Source organism: Rhinoderma darwinii, chromosome 3 (assembly GCF_050947455.1).
Source record: "Rhinoderma darwinii isolate aRhiDar2 chromosome 3, aRhiDar2.hap1, whole genome shotgun sequence".
Lineage (NCBI taxonomy): Eukaryota > Metazoa > Chordata > Amphibia > Anura > Rhinodermatidae > Rhinoderma > Rhinoderma darwinii.
The window spans coordinates 370,848,681-370,862,850 of record NC_134689.1 but is presented as its reverse complement, the minus strand read 5'-3'; the positions used below and the strand labels follow the sequence as shown (position 1 = coordinate 370,862,850).

The 14,170-nt window shown below is 50.6% G+C and overlaps 1 protein-coding gene across 1 annotated transcript; it reads left to right on the top strand.

Annotated features, from left to right (window-relative positions):
- Positions 1–36: 36 nt before the first annotated feature.
- Positions 37–4,910, top strand: LOC142748274 (uncharacterized). The gene is made up of 3 exons (XM_075855375.1): positions 37–338; positions 1,077–1,440; positions 3,779–4,910. Exons 1-3 carry the CDS (start codon positions 203–205, stop codon positions 4,749–4,751), a joined length of 1,473 nt encoding a protein of 490 aa, XP_075711490.1. The 5' UTR covers positions 37–202; the 3' UTR covers positions 4,752–4,910.
- Positions 4,911–14,170: the final 9,260 nt, after the last annotated feature.

Sequence of the window (14,170 nt, the reverse complement as noted above, 5' to 3'; positions counted from 1 at the left end):
CAGGGACTGCAAGGGGTTAAGAAAGGATGGAACGGTTTAAAATAATGCCCAGGATCAGGATTGGTCAACAAGGGGTAAGAGGGGCGTGGTTAAGAAGATATAAGGCAGAGGTTTGGAGCAGGAAGCCCTCTTACCTTCAAGCTGCAGTGGAAGAAACACCTTTGCTGCTGCTGTGGAGTTTCAGAGCGTGGTCGTTAAGAAGATGGCAGAAGAACTGTTGCGGAAGGTGGCACAGCGGGTAGCGGCAGAAGGGCCTGCCTGGCTGGAATCCCTGTTGGAGGAAGGAGAGAGGCGAGGAGCGGAGCGGGGCACGGAACAGTCAGGAGCGGCTACCCGAGGTAGGCCGCAGCGCGTTACACGCCCTCCGGTTAGACTAAGCCCTAGCCCTGTTGCTATGAGGGGTGCTGTGACTGCTGCACAGTCATGCGGTGGTCCCAGCAGGTCCCCTAGGCCTATGTCGACGGGTGCTTCGTCGGTCGACATAGTGCCCCCCTCCCCCCCGTCCACTCGTCGCGCTGGCGTCCTTCCCCATGGCGGTAAGAGGGCGGCTGTTAAACCGGCACGGGCACGGTACAACCCGCCTCGAGCTGCTGATGCGGGCGCGGAGGCAGCGGCCGACTATCGTGACAGTGGGGTGAATATGGCGGACTCAGGCGACTGGTCCGACATGGTCGCTTACCATGCGGCATGTTCACAGGAGCTGGGACTTGCTTCTGGGGCCTGTGTGCAGCCGGGGTCGGCGCCATCTTTCCCCGTGCTGTTCTCTACGCAGCCAGAATTGGCGGCGGGGGGAACAGGGGCGGGACGTCCTGGCAGGCGCAGTGCAGCCAGGACACAAGATGGCGGCGCACGAAAAAAGAAGATGGCGGCGGGTGCGGGGAGGCGGACGGTGAGCAAGCAGCCCAGCCAGGGGGCGGGGGCTTCTGCGGTGCCTGTCGCTTCTCCACCCCGGTCCCCCCCGGGCCCCTGTCAGCACGGGTCAGGGGCAGGGGGGGAGTGTGCTAGGAAAGATAGGAGTGAGGGTGTTTTGGATGCTATTTGCCCTTCTCCTGCCTTGTCATCTTTCTCTCCTGCAGGTCCAAGAAGGGAGCGTTCCAGGCGAGGGAGGAAACGCCGGGCTGGTGGACATCGCCGGCACGGCCATCATGGACGTCGCAGGTCAGGTGACGGGAAGAGGCGTGGTCGACGGTATTCCTCGTCTTCCAGCGATGGTTTCTCCTCCTCGTCTGCATCATCCGGATCATGGAGGAGGTCGTCGAGGAGATCCTCACGGCCGCAGAGACGCAGTCGACGCCGGGAGGTGCAGAGCTTGTCGGTGGATCAGGAGCAGCTGTCCCAGGTTGTACCTCCCGCCGGGCCGGTGGAGGAGGTGCAGGCCGTGGTTCCAGTGCCGCGGCAAGTGGCTGAAGGACCCTCTGGAGTCGGTGGGACCTCGGAGCGGTGAGTCGGCCTGCGGTGACGCATGGCTTAATAAACCTAATGCAGCGGGTGCGGATTTGATTTCTGTTTTAAAAGCCGTGGTGGCTGGGTTGAAAGTGAATGAGGGAACGTCGTGTCCCTCTGTGCCACCAGAGGGAGCTATGCCCCCGTCTGAGAAAGAGAATGCTTTAGCTAGTTTGACGTTTAGAGATTCATTGTTTTGTGGAGTTGCTCCTCTCGGGACTCATTTGTCAGCTGAGGTCAAGGACAAGATTTGGAGGAATGAATTTGTGGATATTTGGTCCTTGGTCTCGGTGGAGCAGGTGACTGTCGACAAGGAGCGGGGCTTTGAGAGAGGTTCGGATAGGAAAGCAAAAGTAGCGAAAACATTTGGCAACTGGGTACAGTGTTACGCTACACTGGCTCATGTTATTTGCCAACGCTATCCTGGGAAAGGGGCCGAGTTGTTTGTCTATTTTGACACAATTTTCAGCGCCCACAGGCTGCACGGTGGTGCGGCCTGGTGGCGATATGATGAAGAATTTCGGCGACGTTTGGCTTTGTCGCCTGATATTAGTTGGGCGACGAAGGCAACGGACGTGTGGTTGCAGCTTATTTTAGCGCAAGGGAGTAGGCAACAACGCCCCTTTCCCAGTGCGGCCGCAGCACCGGGCCCCGCCCCTGGAGTTGCGGCCGCTAGGCCCACAGGTGCCTGTTGGCTCTACAATGAGGGCCACTGTCGTTTCTTTGCCACGTGCAAATTTCGACATGAATGCTCCATCTGTGGGGGCGCTCATTCGGCGCTCCGGTGTTTCCGGAGAGGTAAGCAGCCGGTCAAGGCACCTCCTTCCGGCGCAGCGGAGAACGCCGGTGAACGTGCTCGAGATGGGCCCATGGTTAGAGCGGTACCACAGGAGGCGGGAAGCAGAGGTGCTCACTAACGGGTTTTCGTTTGGTTTTGAGATTCCTTTTGAATATTCTGCGACATTGTCATTGGCTGACAATTTGAAGTCGATCAATGAGAATGTGGGCATTGCGCGGTTAAAATTAGCTAAAGAAGTGGAATTAGGAAGAATGGCAGGTCCATTCAGCGAGCCGCCGTATACGAATCTGCGAGTTTCCCCCCTTGGTTTAGTTCCAAAGAAGGAACGAGGAAAGTTTAGGCTGATTCATCACCTTTCTTTTCCTCGCGATGGTTCTGTTAATGACGGTATTTCTAGGGCGGAGGCGGCGGTTTCGTATACGTCTTTTGATGTTGCAGTAAGGTTGGTACAGGCGGCTGGACAAGGGGCGTTGTTAGCCAAATCTGATATTGAAGCGGCCTTTCGTTTGCTGCCGGTTCATCCGGAGTGTTTTCACCTGCTGGGTTGTTGTTTAGACAAAGGGTTTTACGTGGATATGTGCCTTCCCATGGGTTGTTCAATATCATGCAGTTACTTTGAGATGTTTGCGTCATTTTTAGAGTGGGTAGTTCGTTTGGAGTCTGGTTGTGACTCGGTCATTCATTATCTGGATGATTTTCTTTTTGTGGGCCCGGGGGGCTCTGGGTTGTGCAGCACGTTGCTGAGAGTGTTTCGACAGGTGATGTCGCGTTTCGGGGTACCTATTTCCGAGGATAAGACGGAAGGTCCTGTAACGGTTTTGTCATTTTTGGGTATCGAAATAGATAGCGAGCGGATGATTTTTCGGTTGCCGGATGATAAATTGGCAAGGCTAGTGACGCAGGTTGACCAGGTCATGGGGTCGAAAAAAGTGACGTTAAAACAGTTAGTCGTTAATGGGATTGCTGGTGTTTGCTTGTCGTATAATTCCAATGGGTCGTGTTTTTTCTAGGCGTTTGTCTTTAGCCACTAGAGGTATCTCGAAGCCAAATCATTTTATCAGGGTAACCTCTTGTATGAGGAAGGATTTGTTTGTCTGGCATTCCTTTTTGAGTTCGTTTAACGGGAGGTCGGTGTGTCAGGACGCTGAGTTGTCTAATGTAGACTTGGAATTATTTACGGATGCAGCCGGAAGTGATGGTTTTGGAGCAATTTTGGGCCGAAGTTGGTGTAGATCCCCTTGGCCCTTGCATTGGAGTGATTTGGGAGTCTTACGTAATTTAACGCTATTGGAATTGTTTCCTATTATAGTTGCAATAGAGTTATGGGGTAGCGTGATGGTGAATAAGAGGATTGTATTTTGGACAGACAACATGGCGGTGGTGCATGCGGTGAACGGGTTGTCGTCTAGTTCGTTGCCGGTATTAGCTTTATTAAGACGGTTGGTTTTGAAGTGTTTGCGTTTGAATGTGTGGTTTCGTGCAAAACATGTCCCGGGTGTCAGTAATGTGATGGCTGATGCTTTGTCTCGTTCACAGATGTCCCGGTTTCGGGAATTGCACCCGGCAGCTTTGGCAGAAGGGGTGTCCCCCCCCTTCACTTATGGGCCCTGGTCGAGGACAACTTATGAGACTGTTGAGGGGTTCGGTGGTACCGGCGACTTGGAAGAGTCATTGCAGAGCGTGGGATCGGTGGTTGGAGATTGCGGGGAATGACTTCCCATCACAGGAGGGGTGTCACCTGGACGTTACGATAGCAAGTTTGGTACAAATACGTCAGGAAGGGGGTAGTGCGGCCACGGCGAGCAAGTTTTTAGCAGGAGTGGCCTTTATGTTAAAATTGTGGGGATGCAGAGATGTTACAAAAGAATTTGTAGTTCGGCAGTCTTTAAAAGGGTGGAAAAAAGAGGCGTGTTCAAGGGACACGAGGCGGCCAGTATCTTTTTCACTTTTGGGTCGGCTTCTAGCCGTTTTATGTTTTGTGTGTCGGGATGAATATGAAGTGTCCTTGTTCGGCGCGGCGTTTTCGTTGGCTTTCTTTGCCGCTTTGCGAGTTAGTGAGCTGGTTCCGCACAGAGTAAGTGCGAGCGGTGGTCTTCTCGGATCGGATGTAGTAACGTTGGGAGATTCTCTCAGGGTCTGTGTGCGGAGGTCAAAGACTGATGTGGTAGGAAAGGGGGCTTGGCTGTCGATTGGGAGGATTGGGGGGCAGTATTGCCCGGTAAAATGGGTCCAGGAATTCGTGTTGGTCCGAGTGCCCGGGACGCAATTCTTGATCCATCAGGATGGATCCGCGATGTCGCGTTTTCAATTTGAGGCGATTTTTAAGGCCGGCTTGAAGTATCTAGGTTTGCCGCCGGGCGAGTTTGGTACACATTCATTTAGGATAGGTGCGGCAACTGAGGCGGATGCCTTGGGTTTGGATTCAGCGGCTATCATGAGTCTGGGTAGATGGCGCTCTAATAGCTATAAGTCATATGTGCGACCTGATCTGGTTTTAAAGATGGTGTAAGCTGGAAGTTTTCATAAGAAAGGTCGCCCCCTCCCCTTCCCCCCCTCCCCTTCCCCCCCCCCCCTGTTTTCCTTCCTGTTATATGGAGTGTTATGTTAACCCTGCCTGTAATTTTCATTTGACCGGAATGTAGCTTAATTTCTTTGTTAGGGTTGCGGCGCCCCCAAGTGTGGATCTTGGGGCATTCGTATGTGCATTGGGCAGCGGTTCGAGCGGGTCGAAGGCCATTAGGTCCGAATTTGGGCCTCGCACAGGCCGACGTCCATTGGAGAGGTGTCCGGGGATTACGGTGGGTGCAGTTACTGCCAGAAGTAGTGGCAGTTACAAGGCACACGTACGGACCTGTTGTCCTAATCATCCATGCGGGTGGAAATGATATCGGCCAAGTGAAAATGGCTGAGTTATTGTCAATTATACGAACTGATTTGGCGCGTTTTCGGGATCTGTTCGCCCGTTGCGTGATAGTTTGGTCCGAAATAGTGGCGCGCACGGTGTGGCGAGGAGCGAGGAATATGGCAGCTTTGGAGAGAGTGCGCAGGTTAATTAATGTGCGGGTGTCGCGGTTCATTCGCTCTATAGGGGGGATCGGGTTGCGACACCAATCCCTGGAGGGGGATAATGCAGATCTGCTGGCACCGGATGGAGTGCATCTGAATGATATCGGGCTCGATATCTTTTTATTGGATCTCTTGGATGGTGCCGAGAGAGGGCTGGCGTTGCTTGGTGGGGGTGGTCGGGGGACTGAGTAGGTTTCTCAGTTCCCCCTTCTTGGCGGAAAGTACGGCAGATGAAGACGGAGGTAGCACCCTACATGCCTGATGGAGACAGGGAGCATCGGCATTTCAGGAGGAGAGGAAATAAATAAATATATATATGTCTTCATGCCGATGGTTGTAAATAATAATAAAGCTGTGGCCACTTCCACATTTGCATAAAGAAGGTGTTGGTGTGTTGATTCAAAGAAGGATGGTTAAGGTCCTGGGCAGGTAAAGTGGATAATGGGTCCTTGCAGTCTTGTAGACACTGAAGCGCCTAGGGAGAGTGTCAGGGACTGCAAGGGGTTAAGAAAGGATGGAACGGTTTAAAATAATGCCCAGGATCAGGATTGGTCAACAAGGGGTAAGAGGGGCGTGGTTAAGAAGATATAAGGCAGAGGTTTGGAGCAGGAAGCCCTCTTACCTTCAAGCTGCAGTGGAAGAAACACCCGCCCTCCCTCCCCTGGTGGTTTTGGTTTTGTTTTTTAATAAATTTTTTCTACGGTTATATTCTTGTTCTGGCGTTTTTCTGGTTTTTTCGTAGATGTCACAGCTGGCGGAAAGTACGGCAGATGAAGACGGAGGTAGCACCCTACATGCCTGATGGAGACAGGGAGCATCGGCATTTCAGGAGGAGAGGAAATAAATAAATATATATATGTCTTCATGCCGATGGTTGTAAATAATAATAAAGCTGTGGCCACTTCCACATTTCCATAAAGAAGGTGTTGGTGTGTTGATTCAAAGAAGGATGGTTAAGGTCCTGGGCAGGTAAAGTGGATAATGGGTCCTTGCAGTCCTGGCGGCCTTTGATTACTTTTCTTGCAGCGATGACGTCGTACATCCACGTGACCACTGTAGCCAATAAAAGGTAGTAGTGATATTGAGGGCATATCCATAAGATACGCCATAAATGGCTGATCAGTGGGGGCCCTATCAATGAGACTTCCGCCTATTCCGCACGTGATCTGTCTCCTCATACTGTACTGTATAGAATTGAAGGCCGTAGCTATAAAGATCTTAGTGTAGCAGGTTTTACAAGGTTTTGCTCGCATATAGGATGTTATCTGTGTGCACTAACAGTGTTTATTTACCTTCTTTAACCACCTTTATTCTATGCAGTATGACATGGTGAATAACAAGGTGCGGCTCATGTTATGCAGTTACACAGAATTTACTACTAGCAAATACATGGGGATTGATATCTGATACATACACTATATTATTCATGTATGTGCTTGTAAAGTGTTTGAAATGGCAAGAAATTGTGGTTCACTTTAAATTATTGAAGTGCGTTGCTAAGGTATAGGCGTTGGGAAGAACGGCTCAGGCGCCATCTTTTAGTGTATTTTATGCGCCAGGGGGTGCAATTAGCATATGGAAGCCGCGTAACTCCCACGGGCCAGGGCTTAAGTATTTAATGGCGGCTGTTCTCACAAATTATAGTTCAGTGTGTCGGCTACGGCCCTGGAGGAGTAGCTGTAATGGCATGTAGACGTTGTCAGGAGCCTCCCTGCGTGCTGAGAGGGTAGCCGGGTCAAGTTGCCAGGGAGCCTTCCTGTGAGGAACTTTTTTTTATAGCGTTTTTTGTGGCGTCTTTTCAGAATGAATGACAAGTTGCAAAGACGAATGTTTGCATCCCATGATCTTTAAATCACATGATTTGCAATGGGAAAAATGGCACCTAAAAATAAAACCGCAATAACTCAAGTTGCTCATTAATTGCCGTGCGTTGTTGTGAGTTTAACGGCTGTTTACCAGCAAAATTGTGCGCCCATTACTGAATATACCTTTTATGGCTGCACAATTTTGCAGGTAAACAGCTGTTTTACCATCAGAAATGCGGGTCCGTTAACGAGCAATTTGACAACCGTGCTGAACCGAGTGCCTTCGCGGCTGTCGGCTGCATGGCAGCCACGTCAAGGCCTTAACCTAACATACTTGATCCGCTGCATGACAGCTGCTAGCAATACAAATATCCTTGAAAAGGCTGAATTCTTCTGTTATTATGACACCTTGTGGACAATGAAAGTTACTGCATGTACGGTTTGTCTACACTTTCCCTGGGACCTTAGGGCCATGGGCGTAACTAGGAAATACTGGGCTCCATAGCAAATTTTTGACTGTGCCCCCTTCCCCTGGGTGCCACACTAACCACCCTTGTACATAGTGCCACCCTGTAGATTGTGCCATACAGCCCCCCCTGTAGATTGTGCCATACAGCCCCCCCTGTAGATTGTGCCATACAACCCCCCGCTCCACGGCAAACTAAAAACGTCCGTAAAAGGGAAAACAGCCTCTGATTTTCAACCGTTATTTAACCCCTTCCCGCAAAATGATGGGTCTGGTACGTCGGCATTGCAAGGTACTTACTGCAATCCGACGTACCTGACTCGTCATGAAGATGAAGCAGGCACAGGAGCTGTGTGCGCTTCATCTTCAGCGGGTGTCAGCTTTAATATACAGCTGTCATCCCGCTGCACCGGCGGCGATGACAGTTACCGCATTCCTCCCAGCTTTCAAGAATCACAAAGAGGGACGACTGATGCGGCACGCGTACTGCGTCAATTTTTTTTGTTTTAAACCACGCCTCTAATCCCACCCAATCCCTGCCCATATACACCTGATTCAGCCCACACAGTATCATGCTCCCACAGTGCCTCCCACACAGTATAATACCAAATAGCTGCCCCCACACAGTATAATGCCCCCATAGCTACGGTACCACCATACAGTATAATGCCCCATAGCTGCCACCATACAGTATAAAGTCAACACAGATGCCCTCATACAGTATAATGCCCACACATATTCCCCCATGCAGTATAATGCCCATACAGATGCCCCCATGCAGTATAATGCCCAAATTTCCCCATACAGCATAATGCCCCCCTTGCTGCCCAATACAGTATAATGCCCCTTAGCTGCCCATAGTGCCAGTGTCCTTGCAGATAGTGACACAGTGCCCATGTATATAGTGCCCATGTACCTAGCGCCACGGTGTCCCCTGTAGATAGTGCCCCTATATAGTGCCAGAATGTCCATGCAGATAATGCCACACCACCATGAAGATAGCGGCAGCCCCCCCCCCCCCTGTAGATAGCGCCATTGGGACTCCCTCTAGGAGCGGAATCCCCAGCCAGAGCATAGGCCTGGGATTCCGCTCCTAGAGGGAAGCCATGATGTCACTGTCCATATATGGACAGTGACATCAGTGGCTACTCCTTTAGCGGAATCCCCATTGCCGACTCTGGCTGGGGATTCCGCTCCAGGAGGAGCCACTGACGTTAATGTCCAAATATAGACAGTGACCTCAAGGGTTTCCTCTAGGAGCGGAATCCCCGGCCAGATCATCGGCAATGGGAATTCCGCTCAAGGAGCAGCCACTAATTCTGAAGCAGGGTACCATCAGCTCCATGCTTCAGAATTAGTTCAGAGCGGAGGAGCAGATGGAGCTCCTCCGCTCACCGATGACTCCCCGGGCACAGCGCTACTGTAAGCGCTGTGCACGACGGTACTGTCCATATATGGACCGTGACGTCAGTGGCTACTCCTTGAGCGGAATCCCCGTTGCCGACTCTGGCCAGGGATTCCGCTCCAGGAGGAGCCACTGACATCAATGTCCATATATGGACAGTAGCCCCAGGGGTTTCCTCTAAGAGCGGAATCCCTGGCCAGATCATCGGCAATGGGGATTCCGCTCAAGGAGTAGCCACTAATTCTGAAGCAGGTAACCATCAGCTCCGTTTCAGAATTAGTTCAGAGCAGAGGAGCAGATGGAGCTCCTCCGCTCGCCGAGTACTCCTCAGGCACAGCGCTACTGTAAGCGCTGTGCTCGGGGAAGCCCTTGACGGTACTGTTCATATATGAACAGTGACGTCAGTGGCTACTCCTTGAGCACAATCCCCGTTGCCGACTCTGGCCTGGGATTCTGCTCCAAGAGCAGCCACTGACGTCACTGTCCACATATGGACAGTAACATCAAGGGCTTCCCTGAGCCCAGCGCTTACAGTAACGCTGTGCCTGAGGAGTACTCGGCGAGCGGAGGAGCTCCATCTGCTCCTCCACTCTGAACTAATTCTGAAACAGGGAGCTGATGGTTACCTGCTTCAGAATTAGGGCTTATTCAAACGAACGGGATATACGTCTGTGCAACGCTCGTGATTTTCACGGGCGTCGCACGGACCTATATTAGTCTATGGGGCTGTGCAGACAGTTGCGTGATTTTTACGCAGCGTGAGTCCGCTGCGAAAAACTCACGACATGTCCGCTCTTTGTGCGTATTTCGCGCATCACGCACCCATTGAAGTCAATGGGTGCGTGAAAATCACGCATGCCACACGGAAGCACTTCCGTGGGACGCGTGTGATTCGCGCAACAGCAGTGAAAAGGTTGAATGAAAACAGAAAAGCACCACATGATTTTCTGTTTACAAACATCCAAACGGAGTGTCATAATGATCGCGGCTGCGCGAAAAGCATGCAGCCGCGCATCATATGGTGATGAGACACGGAGCTGCTAAGTGCCTTTTGCGCACGCAAAACGCCGCGTTTTTTGCGTGCGCAAAACGCACACGCTCGTATGAATCCGGCCTTAGTTTGACAGAATTAGTACATCCGGCCGCCTGGGACAGGGGGACACCGCCTGGAATACGGGACTGCCCTGGGACGGTTGGGAGGTATGGTTACCGCCGATCGCCGCAGTTTAACAGCTTCAATGCGGCGGTCAATGGCGTCCACCGCATTGAAGTGGTTGACAGAGGGAAGGGTCTCCCTCTGTACCCCACTGGCGGGTTGCGATTGTTGCTGTGGCAACCAGGAAGCCTAGCAACGGCTTTCTGGTGGCCACGTACTGAAGCCTATAAGGTCCTGCATAGGCAGGATCGAATAGGCTCAAATGTCAGATGAAAAATGACAGTTTCAATACACTGCACTACATAAGTACATACATAAGTAGTGCAGTGTATTGTACCGGGGATCAGAAGATCAGATCTTCAAGCCCACTAGTAAGTGTAAAAGAAAAAGTGTAAAAAGTAAAAAAAAATATTTAAGAAAAAAAAAAAAAAAAAAGTCTTAAAGGATCACTCCACTTTATTTTTTAATGGCACCCTCCATTTGTACATTGGTGTTTCAGTGGGGTGCTGTGCGCGAAAATACTTACCGATCCCCGCATCTTGTAGTTTTTCGGGTCCAGCGCCACTCACGTGATCTTCATTGTGACCCGGTCTGGAATCGCTGATTTTCAGAAAACCGGAAGTAAGGCTCTCAATGCATTCCTATGGAGCCTCGTTCTGGCTCCCATAGGAATGCATTGAGAGCCTGAGTTCCGGTTTATTCAAAAGCACAGTGACTCCAGGCAAGTCAGAGGGAAGATCACATGAGCGGCGCTGGACCCGAAAACGACAAGATGCGGGGATCGGTATGTATTTTTGCACACAGCACCCCACTGATACACCAATGTACAAATGGAGGGTGCAATAAAAAAATAAAGTGGAGTGCTCCTTTAAGTAATAAAAACAATAATCGCTCTGTTTCCCTGATCAAGTCCTTTATAATTAGAAAAAATGAAAAAAAAAAACTATACATAATGAGTATCGCCGCGTTTAGAACGGCCTGAACTATAAAAATATCACATTATTTTTACCGCACGGTAAACACCGTAAAAAAATACAATAAAAAACAATGACAGAATCTCTTTATTTGGTCACCTTGTCTCAGAAAAATCGTAATAAAAAGTGATCAAAAAGTTGCAAGTTCCCCAAGATGGTAGCCACAAAAACTACAGTTCGTCACGCAAAAAAACAAGCCCTCCCACAGCAATATCAACGGAAAAATAAAAAGTTATGGCTGTCAGAACACGGCGACACTAAAACATATTTTTTTTTTAGAAAAGAGTATTTTTATTGTGGGAAAGTAGTAAAACGTAAAAAACGATATAAATTTGGTGTCGCTGTAATCGTATCGACCCACAGAATGAAGTTAACATGTTGTTTATACTGCACGGTGAGCACTGTAAAAAAGAAAAAACAAAGCCGTGCTAGAATTGCTGTTTTTTTGTTTCCTCGTCTCCCAAAAAATGTAATAAATAGTGATAAGAAAAAAAAATTGCATGTACCCCAAAATGGAACCAATAAAAATGACAGCTCATTCCACAAAAAACAAGCCCTCACACAGCTCCGTCAACGGAAAAATAACACGTTATGACTCTGAGCGCAATGAAGTAAAATTATGCTAAATGAAGACCCAGACTAATATTTGAGGTCCAGTAGTTTTTCACTAAATAACCCACATCGTCATTTTCTAGACCCCACAGGTGGATCCTGTAGATGCAGCAGAGATGAGGAAACTTTAGGGCCTTGTGCGGCTTATAGGGCTAGTGAAGATGTCAAAGATTAGGCAATACTGGAGCGCAGATATTTTGTATAATACCCAAAAAACCCGGCCTGTGCATAAAGGATTGGTTCAAAGCGTACCACACCAATCCATGGATTATTCATTCACCCCATTATTACATCATCCTATTATGCCCTGATGTACTCCGCCCAGTTTACATATACCCTGATGTACTCCGCCCAGCTTACATATACCCTGATGTACTCCGCCCAGCTTACATATACCCTGATACATACCTCCCAACTTTTGAATTTGGAAAAGAGGGACATTTTAAGCCACGCCCCCTAACCATGCCCAATATCCGGCATCAACACATCAAATCGCGGCCAGATCCTTCTGCAAATAACGCGCGCACATTCTCACTGCGGATCTTTAGACTGTCTGGATATCACAGATATTATGGATCTGGTTATGTCGTCTTTGTGTTACTTTTCCTAACAAAAGGCTGAGAACAATGAAAGTCAAGAGGGAGGAGACCCTGTGGTGGATGACTTTTCAATTGACAGGTAGCAGAGTTACATGATTTTTTTTTTCCAGTTGTGTAACTCTGCTACCGGTCAATAGAAAAATCATCCACCAGAGCGCCCCTGTAGATCGCTACACACACAGCCCCCCTGTACATAGAGCCAAACACAGCTCCCCTGTACATAGCTCCACACACACAGCCCCCCTGTAGATTGCTCCACACACAGCCCCCTGTACATAGTGCCAGGTACAGCCCCCTTGTAGATAGCTCCACACACAGCCCCCCTGTAGATAGCTCCACACACAGCCCCCCTGTACATAGCTCCACACACAGCCCTCCTGTAGATAGTGCCACACACAGCCCCCCTGTAGATAGTGCCACACACAGCCCCCCTGTAGATAGCACCAGATACAGCCCCCCTGTAGATAGCGCCACACACAGCCCCCTGTAGATTGCTCCACACACATCCCCCCTGTACATAGCGCCAGACACAGCCCCCCTGTAGATAGTTCCAGATACAGCCCCCCTGTAGATAGCTCCAGATACAGCCCCCCTGTAGATAGCTCCAGATACAGCCCCCCTGTACATAGTGCCACGCACAGCCCCCCTGTAGATAGCTCCACACACAGCCCCCCTGTAGATAGCTCCAGATACAGCCCTCCTGTAGATAGCTCCAGATACAGCCCCCCTGTAGATAGCTGCAGATACAGCCCCCCTGTAGATAGCTCCAGATACAGCCCCCCTGTAGAAAGCTCCAGATACAGCCCCCTGTAGATAGCTCCAGATACAGCGCCAGATACAGCCCCTTGTAGATAGCTCCACACACAGCCCCCCTGTAGATAGCTCCAGATACAGCCCTCCTGTAGATAGCTCCAGATACAGCCCCCCTGTAGATAGCTGCAGATACAGCCCCCCTGTAGATAGCTCCAGATACAGCCCCCCTGTAGAAAGCTCCAGATACAGCCCCCTGTAGATAGCTCCAGATACAGCGCCAGATACAGCCCCTTGTAGATAGCTCCACACACAGCCCCCCTGTAGATAGCGCTACACACAGCCCTCCTGTAGATAGTGCCACACACAGCCCCCCTGTAGATAGTGCCACACACAGCCCCCTGTAGATAGTGCCAGATACAGCCCCCCTGTACATAGCACCACACACAGCCCCCTGTAGATTGCTCCACACACAGCCCCCCTGTACATAGCGCCAGACACAGCCCCCTGTAGATAGTTCCAGATACAGCCCCCCTGTAGATAGCTCCAGATACAGCCCCACTGTAGATAGCTCCAGATACAGCCCCCTGTACAAAGTGCCACACACAGCGCCCCTGTAGATAGCTCCACACACAGCCCCCCTGTAGATAGCTCCAGATACAGCCCCCCTGTAGATAGCTCCAGATACAGCCCACCTGTAGATAGCGCCAGAAACAGCCCCCCTGTAGATAGCTCCAGATACAGCCCCCCTGTAGATAGCTCCAGATACAGCCCCCCTGTAGATAGCGCCAGATACAGCCCCCTGTAGATAGCTCCAGATACAGCCACCCCTGTAGATAGCTCCAGATACAGCCCCCCTGTAAATAGCTTTCAGACACAGCCCCCCTGTAGATAGCTCCAGATACAGCCCCCCTATAGATAGCTCCACACACAGCCCCCCTGTATATAGCTCCAGACACAGCCCCCCTGTAGATAGCTCCACACACAGCCCCCCTGTAGATAGCTCCACACACAGCCCCCCTGTACATAGCTCCACACACAGCCCTCCTGTAGATAGTGCCACACACAGCCCCCCTGTAGATAGTGCCACACACA